The sequence below is a fragment of the Ictidomys tridecemlineatus genome, chromosome 5 (assembly GCF_052094955.1).
Source record: "Ictidomys tridecemlineatus isolate mIctTri1 chromosome 5, mIctTri1.hap1, whole genome shotgun sequence".
Classification (NCBI taxonomy): domain Eukaryota; kingdom Metazoa; phylum Chordata; class Mammalia; order Rodentia; family Sciuridae; genus Ictidomys; species Ictidomys tridecemlineatus.
The window spans coordinates 154,973,767-154,995,783 of NC_135481.1; the positions used below are offsets into that span (position 1 = coordinate 154,973,767).

At 44.4% G+C, this 22,017-nt stretch overlaps 1 protein-coding gene across 2 annotated transcripts; it reads left to right on the top strand.

The window, feature by feature from the left end:
- Nucleotides 1-16,310: 16,310 nt before the first annotated feature.
- On the top strand, nt 16,311-20,625 carry Foxa2 (forkhead box A2). 2 transcript variants are annotated; one of them, XM_040276062.2, is made up of 3 exons: nt 16,311-16,543; nt 17,513-17,582; nt 18,646-20,625. In XM_040276062.2, exons 2-3 carry the CDS (start codon nt 17,514-17,516, stop codon nt 19,948-19,950), a joined length of 1,374 nt encoding a protein of 457 aa, XP_040131996.1. In that variant the 5' UTR covers nt 16,311-16,543; nt 17,513; the 3' UTR covers nt 19,951-20,625. The 2 variants fall into 2 exon arrangements, with proteins under 2 accessions (XP_040131996.1, XP_005334664.1); XM_005334607.3 differs by lacking the exon at nt 16,311-16,543 and having other exon boundaries at nt 17,431-17,582.
- Nucleotides 20,626-22,017: the final 1,392 nt, after the last annotated feature.

Consider the following 22,017-nt stretch of genomic DNA (forward strand, 5'->3'; position numbering starts at 1 on the left):
CAGAAGTTTTTAAAGTCTCAGAAACCACCTCCTAGGTATTTCCATACCTTCCTTCTCTGTGGATTTGGCCTCAAGGGAAAAGAGTCAGAGCCTCCTTTATTACCCCTCCCCATCTCCCTCTGACTCTCCTCTGGAATCAGGAAAGTTTTCCCACCTACTTCTCATTTGCAGGTTAATTACTCTACTTCCCTTTCCAACTTCCCTTTAGTATGGCTTCTGGTAAAAATTTAGGGCCTGTCGCTGACTTACTCTTGAGATGTAAAGGAAGATTTTGAAATTTAAATTATCACTGCCTCTTGCCTCTTAAACCTGGCTTTCAAAACTATTTTCTTGCCATAGTCTCAAGAAAGAGTCAATGGCCATTCTTTTCTTGGCTTTTGACATGCAGCAAGTGGTATCCAGAATGTGACAGTGTGGAAGGACAAAGGTGGCTTTGGTTTAATATTTTCAATTATAAAGGTTTATTCTTATTCATACTCAATGGATGGGTACCTTTGTTTAAAAAAAAAAAAAAAAAAAAAGTAGTCCCTTGAGAAAATCCAAGCCCTTTCCCTGTACTGAGAAATTTAAACTAGTGTATGAGTTCTCTGACCCTTTCAGTTTGAACTTCTCTATTTCCATGAGCACCAGGTAGTGGGGCAGCCATAACTTGGCAAAACCCTCACTCTCCCATTCGCTTGTCACCTTAACAGTATTTGGCCAGGTGGATGTCCTCATCCTGTTCTAAAGGTTAAGCTTTTGAGGCTCAGTGAAATCAACCAACTCAATCAGGGCCTTCCAGCTCTCAAGAGACAGAGCTAGAGACAAAACTGGGTCATTTAAATCTGTCCTCAACTTCCTTCCCAAGCCTTAGAAAAGGATAGCATGAATAGAAAGCTTGTTTTTCTTGATATAGAAATAACCACTGAAAAATACGAAAGGCTTGCCTAGGGTCAGACCAGCTGATCTTCTGTATAACCTAGGACACTCTGTGGGAGAACCGGATTATCCTCCAATATACCAACTTGAATTCCCCCTCATGTTGTTGATGATGATGGTGATAACATAATGAGGAGTTAAGCATTCAGTTTTACTAGAGGAAGTATTAACTATCCTTGAAATACTTTTTTCCTCCTGGAATATGCACCTTGCTGCTCAGGTAAGTAGCTTGGAGGATGCAAGGAAAGACCTGCAGCTTCCCTGAATGACATTACTTCCCAATGATCCCCAAGAGAATTTCTTGAGTACTACCCAGTCTGCGGTATAAATCAGATCATATCTAAATCCTATAAAAATTTATCCAGGGCTGGGGATGTGGCTCAAGTGGTAGCGCACTCGCCTGGCATGCGTGTGGCCCGGGTTCGATCCTCAGCACCACATACCAACAAAGATGTTGTGTCCGCTGATAACTAAAAAAATAATAAATATTAAAAAATTCTCTCTCTCTCTCTCTCTCTCTCTCTCTCTCTCTCTCTCTCTCTCTCTCCTCTCTCACTCTATCTTTAAAAAAAAATTTTATCCAGTTGTTTTCATACCCTGCAATAGCCAACATACAGAGAAATTTTATTATATGTTTATAGTAATAATGAAGGAGTCCTTGGCTCATTGTGAGTCATCACTGTGTACAATAAGGCATGATCTCCATGCTGCTTGGAGGAAGAAATAATCACCATCTTCACTGAGAGATGAAGAAACTGAGGCTTGGGGTGCTAAGTAACAAGCTCCTGGTTACTCAGTTCATATGTAATGGAATCAAGGCCTGAAATCAATATCTTGACTCTAAAGTCATGCTCTTTACCTCTATCATTCATCGGTTTCTCTTTTGAACCAATGAATACCTTTAGTCATGATATACCTTACCAAGTTTTGCTACATGCTAAACCTTAGTGAGGAACAATTACTGATAGAACCCTGAGGGAACAGAATGCCTGGCAGGAGGCTAATGAAGGACCCTTGGGGATAGAGAAGCAGAATTCTCTGGACATCAAAGGTAGAGACTGAGAAGGTCCTGCTCCCCATGTTGACACAGTTGCAGGGAAAAGGTGATGCTAATGATTAAGACAAAGCTAAAGAAAAGCTGAGGTTTTTCCCAGTTCCAGCCCAGGTCCTTGTCACAAAACCCCTTGAGAAACAGTGATTACTGGTGTGCCTACTCCTTCTCTTGTAAATTTTTAAATAAAATCAACTGTAGCTATCCCAGGTATATGGAATATGCTGCAGTTTTAATACAGATCATGGAATATTTTACAGTAGAATTTCCTACCTATCTGGTGGTCAAAATATCTTTCCCTGTTCACTTTTTATTACATTTTTTTCATGAGAAATAGTGATGATGCTTGCAATTGTCTACTTAAAATGGGGAAAATCAATATCTCTGTGTTTTTGACCCCTAGAAAAGGTGCTTCCTGATAAAGGAATTAAAGAAAGTAAACAAACTCACTATTCACCTTTCCACACCTACACACAACACCACCTGTCCACCTACAGGTTGATACCCTGTCCACCATTCAACTCACCCCTACCTGCCCTCCTAAGTAAGTCCAACCAAGATGGAGGGCTTGGCTCTGACGTCTTCTGATTGGCTGGCACTGAGCACAAGAATCCAATCAGGACACTAGGAGAACGCAGCCCTAGAGCTGGCAGCAGCGTTTGGGATGAATAGCAATTTCCCTACAAAGGCCCCTGGGGAATTCATTATGTGGGTTGTTCTGACCGCTCTTTTAAACATGCAAATCCCTTTAGCAGGGCTGTACTCGTGATGGAATAGAATATGAATCAAAGGCTCAGCTCTTTCTTTCTGTGCTCGGATAATAAAGTCTGAAACATCTCAAGTTAGTGTACATAGACTTTTTTTTTTTCCAATCAGAGGACAAAGTTAAGGTTTTACTTATACTATCCTGAAGGAGCTTAGGAAATGGGAAATAGTACTTCAGATGTTATCTAGCTTTAGAAATGAAAATGATTAATGTCTAGAACATAAAATTCAATTATGGGATAGTGGTAAAAATAAAGAAAGAGTGGAATTTCCAGATAAACTCTGAAGGGTCTTGTGACTGATTTAAGGTCCCATTAACCTCATGGGGATCAAATCAAAGGCTTTTGGTTAAAAGCAAATCTGAGTCTGAGGAGTGAGAGTTCTTACAAGGACAGGAGAAATTCCATCAGTACTTTGTAGAAATGGCCCTGAAAATGGGATATTCTTTTTCACCCAGGGTGGGAATTATCACAGTGCTGGTATTTTGCACAAGGGTGATTAGGGTCATGCTTACAGTCGAATTGTAAGAGTATTCCTCTTCTTTGTGAGACCCCAGGTATTCTCCTTTCTGGTTTTCAGTTTTTAGGAAGGAACTAAAAATCCAGGCTTGAGTTATGGGGACTTTCCAAGATGATATTATTTTTATCATGAGTTCCCAGTCAGTGCAGGTGAATCACCTCACCAGGAAACTAGAAGCAAATCAATCATTTACCTTCTACTTAATAGGAAGAAAGTTCACCATTATTCAATATTTCAGTCTACTCTTTTACCACTGAGCATTAGAAATGCATAATGCTAGAAGATTTCTGCTCAAACTGGGCATTTTCACTTGCCTTCTTTCAAGTCATGAAGAGCACTTGGGCCCAGCAAGCATCTCAGTGGAGACAGTAGAGCTCTGCCCCCTGTTTCCTGCAGCTAACTCTCCAGCTATCCTTGACTCACTATTCCATTCTGATAAAACATGGGAAAGTAACATTTCTGAATTATGACACATCATTTTGAGTAGCAGAAATATATATTTTTGGAACCTGCAGGTGATTCACAAACTATAACTCTCACAATTCAAATTTGGAAGGTTGATTCTCTTGAAGAAGTTGGAGGGGATTTGTGATCTCTCCCCACTTAGGAATCAACTTCTGGGGTCCAGAACCTGTGATAAATAGGAATATTATTGTATGTCTACTTGTCTCTTTCTTCTCCATCAGGATTCTTGAAGATATTATTTGAGAATTAAAGCAAAGCCTCATTTAAACCTTACAACAATTAAAAGGCATTTATCATTATCCTTGTTTTATGACTAAAGATCTCACTCAGGCTTAGGAGATTAAGGCCTCTAATACCTTGCCATTGGGAAATGGAGATGCTAGAACTTAGATGATGTCGGGGCCCCAAGTATATCTCCAGTGTCCAACTTCCATTGGCCAGCATCCTCACACTTGTGCCTGAGAGTGTTTCTGTCAGTCATTCCTACCCCACCCATGCAGGCTGGAAATATCCAGAAAAGAATCCTCAGCAGCAACTGTCAATCGATGACTATAGGAGTTGGCACAAAGATACCTCAGTTCCCTCACCCTTTGGCAGGGATAACAGGGAGATACATGTTCTCCTCTAGCTCCCAGAGGTCTTAGTGGTATTAGGCCTCAAGAGTCCACAGTGATAACCTGCTTAATAGCATGCCCTCTCTTGGCTGCCTCTCTTTCCTTGCCTTGCTTCCTCAATCCCTTTCCAATGTTTCTGGCTTACACTCAAATCCTTATAGCATGTCTACTTCTGGGGAGCCAAAACAAGGATACAATCCTTAGTTCCAAGTTTTCATTTCACCTGAAAAAAAAAAAACATTTTTCCTGTTTGTATTGGTTTAGAGCTTTCTGGAGAGATCATCAGAGGCCTGATCTAGCAGAGAGGTTGACCTCTTCTTTTCAGAACCGTGCTGCCTGCATGACTATGTAGCATCGCCCTATTAAATCACAGGAACATAGATTCTGGGAATTCTCCTGAGACACCAACATTAGTAGATTAACTAAAGGGCTATGGATTGTGAATGCTGTTGTGCACTATAAATAGGAGATCATGATATATGTGTGTATATGGGAAGATTCCAAAACATACCTTTATGTGGAAAGGCAAGTTGAAAATGATAATTGTGCTCAAATATCAGTTAAGGAAAAGACTGAACAATGATGTTGGAAATTAAGAAGTGCAGTCTTCTCCCCAACACTAACCCCCATGTGTTCCTGCCCTGCTATCTCCCCTGTACTGTGTTGCCAACGTGATTTCTTAGGTTTTTTTTTTTTTTTTTTTGGACTGGTATATAAGTATACCCTAGGGATACTTTACCACTGAACCACATCACCAGTACTTTTTATTTTTTATTTTGAGACAAATTCTCACTAGGCAAGTTAGGACCTTACTAAGTTGTTGAGAGACACAGAGAGATGCATTGTACTATATTTTACAATTCTCTCAATTGTAACTTGTGATCCTCCCTGCCTCAGCTTCCCAAGGCAATGGAAATATAGGCATGTGCCACCACACTGAGTTTCTTTTGTTTTTTGAAGCAATGAGCTTGGAAAAGGGGAGAATTTTTCATCACTAATAGCAAGGTATCCAGTTTTTATGGAGCCGGTAGCTACATTGGTCAGTTTAAGAGAATGAAAATTTCTCTCCCTTATATGCATTAAGTCCAAGTGAAATTTTTTTAATCTAACAGGAGATTCCTGGCTAAGGTCTCACCTTAGACAGATCCCCCAGGCTAGTCTGAAGCAGTCTTCGTGGGAGAGGATCCAGGAGTCATCAAATTGGCTTTGGCAGCTGAGGAGTCTTCTAGATAGATGGCTGAAGGAGGCTTTTTACAGATTTAGGTCACCTGACATTCCTTGGGTGGAAGACAGTTTTACTGAATGAAAAAAAAGTGCAAATGCAGAGGCAGGTGAAAATACAGAAAGGTGATCAGAAAGAGGAATGGTGAACAACATAGTCCTGGAGAAGGTAAAGAGAGGAGTTGCATAAACATTCCAAACCTGAGGCTTGAAGTACCTAGTGACCTCAAGAAGAGGGCAAGGAGAAAATGAACAACTGTAGTGGGTGGTAAAGAGTTTATGAAGAGTTGGAAATAGGGGCAATTGAGAATCATAGTCAACAGGAAATTTAATCTTCAATGGGAGAGAAAGCTACAGAATTGGAAACAAGGACTAACTCTTTGCTAAGAAGAATTACAAGTGGGCAGGACACATTTTCTAATCCTGGAGCAGCTTTTGGCCCAGAGCTCAGCAGAGCATTTATGTCATTCATAGAGAAGAGAATAACCTTTTCAAATACATGGTGACATTTTAAGCAAATGTGGTTGCTTTTTAAGAGAGCTGGTTGTGATTCCAGTTGAGAGAATTGTAAAATATAGTATAATGCATCTCTCTGTGTCATGGGCTGAGGACTTTCTTGAAAACTGCAGAGGACACAGGGATTGAAAAATACAGTTCAGATATTCTCAATATGGTAGATGTTGGGCTAAACCATCACCCTGAGTTCCACCTCACTCCGTTTTCATCCATTCCTATGAGGTGACTTCTACTGTTATCCCTGTTTCACAGACGAGAAATATGAGGTTTCCTTGCAAACAGAGCTAATGAATCCTCAGCCCCAAGCTTTTCAAGTAAGAACCACACAGTCAGAGATGCATTTTACATCTTGATGCAGATATATATACACATTTATAATGGGAAGAGAGGTCTCTTCAAATCTACACATCCATTACTATGTGAGATACCCTGAAAGCTTGTATTTTATTCTTTCCCTTTCTTACACATAACAATAATTTTAGGGAAGTAAATTGTGGTCAATATACATGAATGAATGGGTTATCAATTGAAGTTCGAACAGCACTGGCCTAGGATTTATTGTAATTTGATTTTATCCTGTCAAAACTAGTGCTCAGGGCCAAACTATGAGCTTTTCAAAGTTGCATAGCATCTGTTTTCTATTTTTTGTCTTTCTTTCACCTATCCATTTATTAAACATTTATTAGCCCACAGAAGTTGAACCAACCTTAGTTTGGATTCCTCACAACAGGAAATGATGCAATCTCACCAACTCTCTGTTTCCAAGAGGGAAAACCCAAAGCATGAAACCACACAAAGAATCAGTACATGACAGATAATGCATCTTACAAATGCCCAAATGGAGCAATTATACATGTTTCCAAAGCTGACATCTTTAGGCAGCCCCTGGCTTTTTACCCCAATGGAAAAAGGAAACCTTTCTTCAGACATTCAATCACAATGACAAAGAAAACATGCAAAATGATAAGTGAAAAGAGTCACCACAGTATTGGGGGTCTCACCTAGCATGAAGGATGAAATGGAGAAAACTGAAAATCACACTTCCCCAAACTGAAGTCCCCAGAGCACTTGCATTTCTTGCTTTGGAATTTGTTGTGAGTCCTGCAGACTGTGACCACAGGCTCTTTAAAATTACACCGTTTGCCTTATTTAATTTTCTTCTACGGTCATAAATATTAATTAAGTAAAACCACATAGAGCCTGCATTTCAATCCTTTCACTTCCTGAGCAATTAAGAGCCACAGCAATTTAAGTACTAGCTGGTTCTTTACATTTGCCCTGTGACATCCACTTTTTTCTTTTTAAAATTAGGTCAGATTTATTAAGTCTTAGTGGTTTCTTTTTCCTACCTAACTTCTCCCACCCTGTGGGTATTTCCAGTTTGATTTCTCTACCTACAAATGTAAAGCAGGCTCGTCCAGGGAGAGGACTTGCTCATTTTCTCTAAAGCAAGTTGCATGAAAGTATATTTCAATTAATAAGAACGAGGAATATTTGTTTGCAACGTAGCAGCTATCCAGTGGCAAAGACCACACTTCTCCATGTTTGTCTGAGATTGTTTAATAGCAAAACCGGAAAAGACAATGATAAAAATAAGGCAGATATAAAATAAGAACTGGAAATCTTCTCTCTCTCCTAACTCCCAATCTCTAGGGGTGTCATTGTTGACAGTTTTGTGTATAAACTTCAAATCTTTATTATGCAGTGACTGAGTCAGGGCTCATTGTTACAAAAATTTAATAAATCATATTCTACAACTACTTAACCTTTTATTATAAAATCAGTATTGGGGTAGAAGATATAACTCGGTGATAGAGTTCTTGCCTAGCATGCAAGATGCCCTGGGTTCAATCCACAACATTACAAAAAATAAAATAAATTTAATTTTAAAATAAATTTCAAAATCAAAGGGTTATATTTTCTATGTGATTTTATAGAGATTTATATCATCCTTGAAAACAGTTGCACAATCCTCCATTATAAAGTTGGGTTATTATTTACTTAACCATATTCTTCTAGATAGAGACATTGGGGATGTCATAGACTAACTCTGCACATATAATACATATACACATATATATACACTCACAAACAAATACATAGACTCCTGGTACCTGAGAATTTTACTTGTATTTTCTTGTTTCCCAGGTTTTTGATAACTTCTCCATCTCACTAAAGGAATGTCTATTGGAAAGGAAGAAAAATTAATAAGTGAAAATAGGTCAAGCTTTGAGTAATATTGTGATCAGAATGGCTGAGTGAGCTGGGGCAGAGTCTCAATGGCTTTCATCCCAGTTGCCCTCCCCCAACTCTGTGATAAAATGAGCTTTCTCAGGTGAAAGGCCTGTGTGAACCATAGAGTCTGATGAAACTATTACCCCCGACCACCTCACCTCTTTATTCTCAAAGGACCCAGCCATTGGGTGGGGGGTGGAGGTAGAAAACCCTTTGGAAAATGAACATGAAGAAAGAATTTGACATTTCTAAATTTAACATGTTAAAGGAGGAGAAAAAATAATGAAAGAAAACAGAGAAACAGACAATGCCACCCTCTTGTTCCAATTTCAACTTAACTGTGAGAACTAGGGAATGGATATCAGGTCTGAGACTTGGAGCTTCCACTAGGAATGGCCACATCATTAGCATCTAGTTAGCACTTTATTTTGAAGACTTAGAAGAATGAATTTGCAGGTTTCACACTTACTGGGCACAATTAAACCCTCAATATTTTGAAGGATATAAACCTATTCATATGGATTCCTCTGAAGAATATCAGGCTGTACTTATATTACTATCTTTCATTTAACACAACACAATTTGTGTACAGTTGGCATCACAGTACAATCTTTTATATGAACAGAGGTAACCTATTGGGTGATTTAGAATTTGAGAGCGAAAGGAACAAATGGAAAATGTTTGGATTTTATATCCTTTTGTATCCAGGGATCTCAAAGCAGCTTCATCCAGCTTCCTTATTGACTTTATCATTCTCAGTTCACATTGCTTTAAAAACATATGTAGAGGGCTGGGGATGTGGCTCGAGTGGTAGCGCACTCGCCTGGCATGTGTGTGGTCCGGGTTCGATCCTCAGCACCACATACAAACAAAGATGTTGTGTCCGCCGAAAACTAAAAAATAAATATTAAAAAATTATTTCTCTCTCTCTCTCTAAAAAAAAAAAAAGATGTAGAGTCAGATGCAGTAGCATGTGCCTCTAATCTCAGTGACTTGGGAAGCTGAGGCAGGAGTATAGCAAGTTCAAGGCTAGCCTCAGCAATTTGACACTATCTCAAAATAAAAAAAATTAAAAAGGGCTGGGGACATAGCTCAGTGTAAAAGCACTTCTGGGTTCAACTCCCAGTACCCTCTCCCCAAAATCAGATATAGAATTAAGTAGTTGGCCGAAAAATTTAGAGACTCTACATTGTTTCTCCCATATGCATTTACAAATATGGTAGAAATAAGAATTCACCTACAGAATAACTATTTCCCTTCCTTCTTAGCAGTTTTTACATGGTAGGAAATACTCTGTCCAGAATTAATGCTTCATTTAAATTTCCACAAAAGGAAAGATGGTCTTATTGCTAATAATGAAACATTTCAAATTTTTAAATTCTTCTCACCTCTGAGACTCCAATTTCAGTTTCTAAACATTTCATATTACATATCAGAAAATACTTGGGTAGCACAATAGGGGGCTTAATTGTTATGCCTCGGGGTTCAGTTTTAATTACTCCTGGTAGTGTTCTTTTCTTGTGCATTGGCAAACAGTGTGGGTTCAACATCGGGTCAGATTTTGTGGGCGAAAATTCTCATTTCCAGTTGCCTTCAAAAGAAACCCAGGTTTTTCTTTTCAAAGGGAAATAGGCAAATCCACTGCAACTCAATAAACAGGAATTTCTTCATCACTTTCTCTTCCTTTGATCTTTTCTCTATTTTGTTTCTTAAATGCAAAGTGAATCAGCGAAGAGATTCAATGAATGTTCCAAAGATCAGTCCTGTCCCTGAGCAGAATTCCCTGCCCAATGCCAGAGGCCCGCAGTCAGGCAGGGATTGCCTTGATTCCCTGGGGCCTCTTCCTTAAGGAAACATTTTAACTGGACCCCAGTGGGCCTTTGAAGAGCCTTCGAGGTTGCAGGGGACGCTTTGCTTAGGTTGTTTTTCAATAATTGGAAAATGACCATTTCCACGTTGCAAACTGATAATTGCCACAGATCCCCTTTCCTTCCCAGTCAACCAGGGAGGTCCCTGTCTCTGGAAAACACCGCCTAAGAGGAGAATACCTGCTGAGCTAACAATGAGTCTTGATGGGGGTGGGGGAGTGAAGATGGGCAGCTACACTTAGGAGGACACTGCTGGGGGCTGCATCCCCTGGGCTGGAGGACCCCCAACCCCGCTTAAAAAAAAATGCTGAGAAGAGATTCAGATGTGGCTGGGGGCTGGGGAGAGGGGAGGGATGTAGATGCGCTAGAGAACTGACAGGAGTTAAAAAGGTACCTAAACTTATTTATCAAGTAGCATTTCACCACCTAGCTAGGGACAAACTGCAGGATCAGTGAGAGAAATAGGCCTTTAAGGCTTAATTTTACTACCTATGGTCAGCCGACCAGCAGCATCTGTATCACCTGGAAGCTCATCAGGGCTGTAAAATCTACTTTCTGAATCAGAATCTTCATTTTAACAAGATCCCCAGAGGATTCCTGTGCTCACAAAAGTATGACCCAGCAGAGCCCAGGCCTGGTTAATTAGACCAGTCATGGTGGGGCACTGTGTTTGTAACTCAGTACCCCTCCTTGAAATACACACACACACACACACACACACACACACACACACGTGCGTGCACATACACCCACACACCCTAGAGGGGTCCACAATTTTTCTACATTTTTTTTTCTGGAATTACTTTTGGGAAGTGCAATTGACACAGACCCAGTACAGACACTTACATCACAAACATCTAAGAACAGCAGGTTCAATATATATGTCAGAGGTGACAAGTTTCTCAAGCCATCACCAGCAGCACCTCCCTACCATCTTTATCCTTCTGCTTCCCAAAGCAGAATCTCCTGGCAGAGGGAAAACTGATCCCATAGTCATTGCAAATGGAGGTATGACAGAGTTGCACTGCCACAGTACTCCCTGTCTGACCACAATTGTGCCAGATCTATTCTACTGGCATCTTGAGAACTATGCGAGCATTGAGCCCTTGGTTTTCCTGTTGATTCTGGGTGGAAACAGGAAGAGCTCTTCTTCCTGAATTTTAGTTCATCTTTGCCAGAAGATTGACTGTTTTCAAAGAGGTGAAATGCAAAATTTCCCTTTGGAATGGGATTTTCACACTTGGAAATTCCTGGATTATGGTTAGGAGGGAACTGAAAAACAGTGAGAGGTTGGACTTTGTGACAGAAACAGAGAGGGAAAGAGTGAAAGGAGGAAACAGACTTAGTTTCTGTAAACACAGTCATCATTTCCTCTGTCCCCCACCATCTAGAATACAGTAAGTACTGATTAAATATTTGCCAAATGGACAAAAATATATAAACTCCCTTCATCATCATTGCTTAATATTAGAACAAATTAGGTCTAGTTTTTCGGGTGTTTACACAGAGCACTGTATCACTTTGAGATGGAAACAAGAAACTAACAATTGCTTCATAAGCATCGGACTCAACACTCAGGACTTTCTGACCTCTTTCTAATCTCCACATCTCTCAGATGCCTCATCCTTTCATACTTATTGAAAGCACATTTGTTTGTCCAAGCAAATAATCAGTAGCTCATAGATCTAGTGGGGCTACTTTTAAATTAGCTCTTTGTGTAACACAAAGAAAAAATGGCTGGGGTTTGATTCTTCAGGTAGTCTGTGAGTGACTCTCCATGACTCCTTTCCTTAAAGAAGTTTACTGCTTGCCTTTTTGGCAGGAATAACTGAGATTTCTCCCAAGAATAACATGCTCTCAGGACCACAAATGCAGATTCATCTAATTTAAGCATCCCTCAAAGAAGAGCTTATTCTCCCTCACATTGGCATATTATTATTATTGCCACTAAAAATTGTCATTTATTTTTATCTCTTCTAATTATTTTTAATTACCTGCTATAATAGTTCTACATAGCAGAAGAGTGCTAAAATCGCAACAATGGTGGACAGGATGTCAAGCATAGACTAGAAATATATTTTAAACTCTGGACCCAAATGGGCAGAGCACTAACTTTTCTGTACAGAACTACAAAGATGGGAACACAGTCAGCAATTGCTCAGCTAAACTACTAAGTCCAAAAAGATGGACATCCATAACTAACACCCAACCTTCCAAACAACAGTCAAATTCTACATGTATAAACAAAGAGGTCTTTGTGCCAAATTCATCTTAACCGTACCCCAGAGGAAAGAGTCTTCCTCTTTCTTCTATGTGATGTGGAACACACTGGGAGTCTCCATCTATGGTTGTTATGAATATGTCTTGTCTTCCTCAATGAAGAACATAATCCATCTATCCCCTGATACCAGTAAGGAAAAAAAAATTAGTTTTGTTTTCAGGAATTTAAAAGCTTTGTCAGTTTGGATGGTGACTTCTCTGATCTTTGGAGGCTGAGAACTGAGTGAATATTTGTACAAGTTATTTTGCTGAATTTTCCTTAACATGAAAGCTTATTACCTATTTCACCATAAAATAATAAAAGAAGGTAATAATAAAACAACAGTGATACAAAAATGTACAATCATACTGCAGAAAAATGTACATTGAAGATATAAGACTACTACCCAAACAGAATTGGTGCTGGAATTGAACTGAGGGCCTTCCTCATTCTAAGCAGGTGCACTACCACTGAGGTATACTTCCCCCACCACCCATTAGAATCATTAACATCAACATTCTTTTTATTTTATGATTATTTTTTATTTGGATCCCTTCTTTTCATTACATCTTGAAAAGGGAATATAGATTGCATGCAGGTTCGTTGTTTTTTAAACTTAAATGTTGTGTCTTATCCCTCCCCACTTCTATCAGCATTTTCTAGTGTGTGTCTGTGTGTGTGTGTGTGTTTGTGTGTTTTTTGGTAAGACTGTATCACACTATTTTTTTTTCATTTTTTCAAGTCAATATCCGTTTCATAAGTTGTTCTTAGCTAATTGTTTTCAGTAGCACTTCCAACAAATAGTGTTTTGACCCTTAAAGAACAATGAAATGGTTTTTTTTAACCTTTGTTTATTTAGTTTTTTTTTTTTAATGTGGTGCTGGGTATTGAATCCAATGACTCACATGTGCTAGGCAAGCACTCTACCACTGAGCCAAAACCCCAGCCTAAATGAAGTGTTTTGACCCTTAAAGAACAATGAAGACCAGCAGGAGAGTATTTGAAGATATGCCCACTGCCAAATAGACAAATTCTGATACTCTGATTTTTAAAAATGAATTTCAGAAATAACCCACCAGTTGGCCAGCCCACGTGGCACATGCCTGTAATTCCAGCATCTGGAGAAGCTAAGGCAATAGGCTCACCAGCCTAGCAACTTAGCAAGATTCTGTTAAAAAAAAAAAAAGTTAAAAATTAATGATAACTTTGACACACTATATACATTTTCTTCATTGAGACTTGGGATTCACCCAGAGAATTCCACCCTGGGCATGTGGACATCTGATGGCTATTAAATTTAAGAAATCTTATTTTTGACAGTAAAAAGTCTACTTTCATAAGACTTTAAATCATGTTTCTATTTCCTCTGACTTAACCTCGCCTGCAGACCTGTTGGAAAATGCCCTGAACAGGTTGGAGAACTTTGAGTAAGTCCTTTCCCAGACATTCATTCTCTGAAGGGCTTTATGAATTGGAGTATTGATCAATTGAATAGGGCTTTTAATATTTTTCCTTTTGATATTTTATGGATTATATCTTAAGGAAGTTGAGTTCTTTTCATTGATGCTCCCTTCTGTAGTTTCATTGACAAAGAGAGTTGGGGGGGGCGGTGGAGGATTGCTAAGGGACACAGAATCACAGCGTCTCTTACCACCAAGAGAAGAGGTAACCTGCATTTGAATCCAAGCCGTAGCTCCCTTTGCCGCTGCGGCGACATCCAGAATAAAAATAAACCCTACAACCCCAAGTATAGTCGTTGGTTGTAAAGAGGCTTTAATATAGTAACGGAGCAGGACTGAAGGAAACAGAAAGAAAAGAGAGAAGGCAGGCAAAGGAAAGCTTTATAGGTCTAGGCTCCAGGTGAGGTGAAACTAAAGGAGGGTCAAAGCAAACATCTGTTTGCAGCCCGAGTTCCTGCGAACTTTTTCCTGGAGAGAAGCACCCGGAGCAATTCACAACATTCCAGCCTGAAGCTTCCGTGCCAGAAATCTGAATAAACCTTTAGAAATCGAAGCTCCAGGGAGGACCAGAACGTGCAGGGGGAGGTAGCGCCGCCAAAGACGGCGGAGCTGGGAAAGCGCGAACCCAGCCTGTCTGGTTCATTCCGGCCCCCGACGCAGCGGGTGGGTCCCCTGTTACTGGCTGCCAAAAGCGAACTGCAGGCCGCGTTCGCCTTCCCTAGGAGCGGGCGCGCTGGGAAGGCCCGGGACCCGAGGCTTGGAGACCGCAGGCGGCGTTATACGCAGCTCGACCCTACCCGAGCCGGTTTGGGTTTGCGCAGAATTTCGAGGATCTCCGAAGAAATTCAGAGGCCCTGGCATCGTTATTCCAGGCAGGACTACTCAGAGAGATGGAAAAGGCAGCTAGGCATTGGAGTTGGCCGAATGGGAGCGCGGGGGGTAAATGCAGACTTGAGTCGCTCCCATTGGCTTTGTGGACGACAGGGGGCGCCCTGTCACTGTAGAAGCCGGTTCTTAGCGCTCCCTAAGGTCAGGGATCCAAAACACCAAGAAGACTGGGGGTGAAGGTAGGAGCTCTCAAGATCCGCTCCTTCTCTTCCAAATAATCTCCTGTTTCAACACCTGCTCTTTCGTTTTGCATAAGAAATATTTTCTAGGACCAAATTTTCAACCAGGAGCAAAATCGAAAGGGGGGGAGTGGGCACACACTTAAGCTCACATCCTCACATTAACTCGCCTGCCCCTCCCCACACAGGTTAACCAGAATATTCTTTTGGATTTTCAAGTCGATGCACACCAGAAACCTGCCCGTTTGGTGTTGTTTTGCAGAGTTTTCTGTTTGGGAATTTAAGTGCTATGTGGAAAGGAGGGGTTTAACAATGTGTTTTGGGGAGGATGTGTGTATTGGGGGAGCTGTGTTTCTGCTCCCGAATGAGCAGAAAACTTTGGGGGAAAAGAAAAAAAAACCTTTTTTTTTGTTCTCCATGCCCCTTTTCCCCAATTTCTTAGAAGTTGTTTCCACCCTTCCTCTGGATGGGACCCACTGGAAGATGCTGGGGATCTGGCTCTCTGGCTCCCATGGGCAAATATTCAACTGTGCTTATTACACACCATCAGGCACTTGGGGGTATCTTGCTCTCCTGAGAGCTCTCATCAATCTAGGATGGGGTACACCGGCTTCAGCAGAAATGGAAATCTTTACTTTGGGGAGCCCACCCTGACTCTTTCAGAAGGCTTATTATTGCTCTCCTTTATAAATTATCCAAACTATGTGCATTTGAGCATCAAAGGGCACTGTGAGCGTCTGCCTCTTCAGTTCAAAACCAGTGCAGACCCCAGAGGCAGGGATGGGGGGGGTCCGCCTGCACCTACTGCTATCTTCTGACTCACCTTCCAGTTTGATCCTCACACACACTTCCATTCTTAATGTTCAGCTTCATGCCTGTTACCTCACCTCTCTTCTGCTACCATCACCCCTAACTCTGGAGAAGTGTGCCAGGGCCCCACTATTTCCAATTTTTTTTTTCCTCATCTCGGAGAGTGAGCATGCAAGGCTAGATACCATGGCCCAGCCAGTTTTCAGAACCAAAACAGAGCTTCCATATCTAAATACCTGCAAATACTTCCATTGCAAACCTGGACTTGCTGTGGGTAGCCAACCCAGGACAGGCGACAATTTTTGCACCCAGGAATTACAGTGGAAATAAAAGAGAAGCACAGAATTGCTGAAGTTTTTAATATTTATAAAACAACCCCTCCAAAAGACAGAAAGGACAGAGACCCTCTTGAAGTCATTTCATACGACCCATTATTGATTCCTTTATTCTTCTCCCCCTTCCTGCTCTACACCCACCTCCTACCCTGTTTGTTTTAGTTACGAAATGCTGTGGGCACCTTGGTTGTAACTGAAAAGTAACCTTGAAATACGCCGGCCTGAATGTCAGAGACAAATCGGTCTTCCAAGCGTCGGCTGCAAGTAGCCGAGCTGCGTGCGCCCGACTGCACCCCTGTCAGTGGCAGGAGGTGGACTTGGAGGAGGCAGAAAACCGAGGTGTTTGTATCATGAGCGCCCCGCGCGTTGTCCGGGGCCGCTCAGGGACTTAACTGGAGCAGGGAGGGGCCTCTCAGGAGCAGCGGCGGGCGAGTTAAAGGTGTGTACACAGTTTTTCTAAATAAGACGGCGCTTTGCAAATTGGCTGTCACCTGCTTGTTGTTTTGACAGGGAAGGTGCGCTGAGAGCGAAGAAACCCGGGATAAATAAATCCTGCTTAAATAAGGCTCTGCGGGACGCGGAGGCGGGACGCCCCCTAGGACAGACGCTTGGCGCTAAGGGATCGGGCGGGAACAGAAGTCCAGAGCCACTTTTGCCGGGGGTGGAGGTGCCTTTTTCCAGGCACCTCTGCCCTCGGTGACTCCCAGGTGGATCCAGGAGCAAAAGTGAGCTCCGTCTGGGCGCCTGCGGGCCAGCTCGCCGTTTTCCTGTCCCGACCCCAGAGTGTAGTGCACGTAGGGAGCTGAGCGGGCGCGGGCGCAGAGGGGCAGGTGTGGGGTGCCTGCCGAGGCTTCCTCTCACCTAGGTGTGAGCTGATTATTCAAATGGGCTGCCCCGGGTCTGGGGATTGGAGGCCCGCGCCAGCGCGCCGCGCTATATCACCAGCCGCCCACGTCACTGCGGCACTTGTCCGCTCCGCGGTCCACACCTCCTCCTCCCCCTCCTCCTCCTCCTCTCCCCCCACCCGCCCCGCGCCGCGAGCTTCCCGCCGCCTCGGGGCAGCTCGGCACTGCCAACCTCAGCCTCCACCCGGCAGCCCGTGAGCGCGGCGGCGGCGGTGGCAGTGGCGGGCGCTAGCGACAGCCGGGCTCTGGTCTGGGCCTCCTCGGTTCCTCGGCCCCCTCCTCCTGTGACCCACACCTCCCTCCCACTTCCAACTACCGCCTCCGGTCGGCCCTGGGAGAGAGAGGGAGTGGATCCGACAGAGAGGGAGCGCCAGAGAGGGAGGGAGGGAGGGGACGGTGCCTTCGCCGACTTTTTTTTTTTTTAAGAGGGTGGGGGTGGGGGCTGATTGCTGGTCGTTTGTTGTGGCTGTTAAATTTTAAACTGCCATGCACTCGGCTTCCAGTATGCTGGGAGCCGTGAAGATGGAAGGGCACGAGCCGTCCGACTGGAGCAGCTACTATGCCGAGCCCGAGGTAAGCGCTCGCCTTTTCCAGGGGGAAGTGGGGTGGTGGCGTTCGCTCCTTCCCCAACCTCAGGACCGCTTCCCTCGCTGGCACCCGCCCCTCACCCCCAGCTTTACTGGGCAGCCGCCTTTTCCGCCCTCCTTCGACTCAAATGGGTCTCTTTTTTATACGACACACTGTTAGCCTTGAGATAATATTAACTTTGTGATCAAATATTGACTTGCGGCGCCTCCAAATCCTCTTCGTGGCCGAGCCACGCACTATCCTAACAGAGTTATGTTTGGCAGCGCGCGGCTGGGGAGGGGTGGGAGGTCTGCCGGCGAGGGGGTGGGGAGCTGAAGAGGAGAAGGTGGGTAGGAGTTGGGGGCTGAGGTGAAGGCAAAGAGTCAAAGAATAATGGACAAAGAGAAAGAAAGTTTGAGGCTTCTAAGCCCAACCGCGTGTAGTTCTTTCCCCAGTTCGCGGTTCCTTCCCTATTGCTGCACGCAATGCCTCAGACTGTCCCCCGCCCCCACTCCGACCCCGCGCACATTGCACTTCAGTTCTCCTAGGGGCCAGGGTGGGGGTCCTGGGAGGAAGTCTGGGCATAGGGAACCCTGGGACAGTCTCCACTTGAGACCGTCCTGTGCGTCCCGAGCGGCGTCCTAAAGGTTGTTTACTGGAACCTGAGGTAGTGTCCGGGGATTCCTGGCCGTGGCGCTGGATCATTATGCTGGCCGGAGAGTTCCGAAAGAGTTTGGGGAAATTATAGGGAGGGAGAATTCATCTGGGGTAACTGACCTGGTGTTGCGCCAGGGACCCGGTGTTCCGGACCCCGGGCAAGGAGCAGAAGGAATAGAAAAGGGGCCACATGCCCATGACTGCAGCCTGTTGACTACCTCCGCAAGGGTTATCCTGGCTCACTCTAAGTGAAATAAATTCAGTGTCCCGTTACCGTAGCCCAAAGGAGGGAAAGACTCCCTAGAGGCTTCACCGGAGGCGGGGGCCTGGGCTGGACGGGTGGATGGGAGGTTTGGCCACGCTGGAGCCGCGGTGCTAATGTTGCGTCTCCCTCTCCCGGCTCTGTCCGCAGGGCTACTCTTCCGTCAGCAACATGAACGCCGGCCTGGGGATGAACGGCATGAACACTTACATGAGCATGTCGGCGGCCGCCATGGGCAGCGGCTCGGGCAACATGAGCGCAGGCTCTATGAACATGTCGTCGTACGTGGGCGCGGGCATGAGCCCGTCCCTGGCCGGCATGTCCCCGGGCGCGGGCGCCATGGCGGGCATGGGCGGCTCGGCCGGGGCAGCTGGAGTGGCGGGCATGGGACCGCATTTGAGTCCGAGCCTTAGTCCCCTCGGGGGACAGGCGGCCGGGGCTATGGGTGGTCTAGCCCCGTATGCCAACATGAACTCCATGAGTCCCATGTATGGGCAGGCGGGTCTGAGCCGCGCGCGCGACCCCAAGACGTACCGGCGCAGTTACACGCACGCCAAGCCGCCCTATTCGTACATCTCGCTCATCACCATGGCCATCCAACAGAGCCCCAACAAGATGCTGACGCTGAGCGAGATCTACCAGTGGATCATGGACCTCTTCCCCTTCTACCGGCAGAACCAGCAGCGCTGGCAGAACTCCATCCGCCACTCGCTCTCCTTCAACGATTGTTTTCTCAAGGTGCCCCGCTCCCCAGACAAGCCCGGCAAGGGCTCTTTTTGGACCCTGCACCCGGACTCGGGCAACATGTTCGAGAACGGCTGCTACCTACGCCGCCAGAAGCGCTTCAAGTGCGAGAAGCAGCTGGCACTGAAGGAAGCCGCCGGTGCCGGGGGCGGCGGCAAGAAGGCGGCAGCTGGGAACCAGGCTTCGCAGGCTCAGATCGGGGAGGCCGCTGGGCCGGCCTCCGAGACTCCGGGGGGCACTGAGTCGCCTCATTCGAGCGCCTCCCCGTGCCAGGAGCATAAGCGCGGGGGTCTAGGGGAGCTGAAAGGGACGCCTTCCGCGGCGCTGAGCCCCCCAGAACCGGCACCCTCGCCAGGGCAGCAACAGCAGGCCGCAGCCCACCTGCTGGGCCCACCCCATCACCCTGGCCTGCCTCCTGAGGCCCACCTCAAACCTGAGCACCACTACGCCTTCAATCATCCTTTCTCCATCAACAACCTCATGTCTTCGGAGCAGCAACACCACCACAGCCACCACCACCACCAGCCCCACAAAATGGACCTCAAGACCTACGAACAGGTGATGCACTACCCTGGCTACGGTTCCCCCATGCCCGGCAGCTTGGCCATGGGCCCGGTCACGAACAAAGCGGGCCTGGACGCCTCGCCCCTGGCCGCAGACACCTCCTACTACCAGGGAGTGTACTCCCGACCCATTATGAACTCCTCTTAAGAAGACAGCTTCAGGCCCGGTTAATTCTGGCAGCCGGCAGCCGGGACAAGGACAAGAGAGAGGAAGGAGGGGTTGAGACTTTGGGGAGGGTGTGTTGGAAAGGTGCAAGGAAGAAGAAATTACACCTCCACCCCAAGACAACTGTCTGCTGTTCTCCTCTGCAGCCTTTCCTTCCCAAACAGATGGGCCACACTGATGCCTATCAATAAAGAGGGAAAGGGGGAAAATATGAACTTTTAAAAAAACCTCCCGTTTCCACTACTGTGTAGACTCTTGCTTCTTTAAGCACCTGCAGATTCTGATTTTTGTTGTTGTTGTTGTTCTCCATTGCTGTTGTTGCAGGGAAGTCTTACTTAAAAAAAAAAAAAGGAAAGAAAGAAAAAAAAGAAAAACTTTTGTGAGTGACTTGGTGTAAAACCATGTAGTTTTAACAGAGAACCAGAGTTGTACAATTGTTTAAAAAGAGGAAAAAATAATGTAAGGGCCTATTGTAATGGCCAAGTAAAAAGGAAAAAAAAAAACAATGCATTCCCATTTTTGACACGGTGAAATCCAAGTCTTGGGTCTGATTAATTTATGGTTTCTGCGTGCTTTATTTATGGCTTATAAATGTGTATTCTGGCTACAAGGGTCAGAGTTCCACAAATCTATATTAAAGTGTTATTGCTGGTTTTATTCATTGAATCTTTTCTTTGAAATTTTCTTTTTTCTTATTTTTCTTCTCTCTCTGAATTAAAAAAAAATAAACAGATTTAGAAATAATGTCAAGAAGAAGGAAGCAAGACTCTGGCTGGTTACAGGGGTTTTTTTTGGGGGGGGTAAGGGAGTTGTTGTTTTTCCAACATTTTATTAAAATACTAAAGATGAGTGAATTCTGCAGGAAGCACATGGCACCCTACTGCCAAGATTCTAGTTAACATTTTCACTATCCTTACTTCAAATTTGTACGTCTAGCCGAATCCATCAGTTAATCCATCTTTATTTCTCTAAATGAATTTCAAAGTAAATTGCAGATACCAGTACACTTCCACAGAACACTTCAGCAAGTACCTCATTAAATAGAACTCAATATTGTTTATGGTCACTTTTTAATTTTGAGGTTAACTTTACACATAATAAAACACACAAGTGCCAGATGAACCATTCCAGCAGGTTTCTTTTTAACACCAAGAGAAAACCACTCTTCACCTATCTTTCCACCTGGTCTGTTGGGAGGCACTCTGGTTTTGAGATCTCTTGGGAGACTGGACTGGCTTCTCTAGGGGAAAGCCAGGATTTTACATGTATTTGCTATATGTCAGATCTCAGGCTTCTGTTCAAGTCCAAGCCTAGACTGGACTTGCAAATTCCTAGTGCAGCACTTTGTCTTTTTACCACTGCTGGTGGCACCCCTTATGTTCTTGTGGAATCCAGCTTCTTCTTGGATCCTCCAAGTTTGTGTCTACTCCACCACCCACTCCCACCCTTCTCCTTCAGATAAGGTGCTCTGGAGGACCTTGGCAGACCCAGGAGTGGTGAAGCACCTGATCTGGGGCAACCTTTAGAAGATTGTTCTCCTGCAATTGGTTTCAAATGGATAACTGCAAGTGACCAGCCAATATCCTTTTAAAAAGTAAGGCATATTGGGGGTGAGGTGTCTGGTGCTGTTTGCCAAAAGAGAGATTGCAGTCTCTCAAGCTTTGTGCCTCTTTCTTCTCAGCAAACCCTGATGATACCCTTCCAAAACATCCTGTTGGCCCAGGAGTTCAGGTTGGCAAACCAGGATTGCTGGCTTAGAGGATGAGTGGGTATTTTGTGAGCCTTCAAAGAAATTCCAAAAGTATAAAGACAGACTCAGAATGAATTCTTACAAGTAGTGCTACCTCTCCTTACAGTTGGCTTGTAAATTGGTGGCCAACTGTGAAACAGTAGCCCAGGCGTGCAAAGGGAAGCCTGACCATTGGCTTTGCCTGGGATATCTACAGGCCTATAAGCTGTTGGGATTCAATGTTGTAGCCCCCCCACCCCCCTCCGTCTTCCGGCCACTGCTGCATGTATCCTGCAGGTGCCTGGACGTATTGCCTCTTA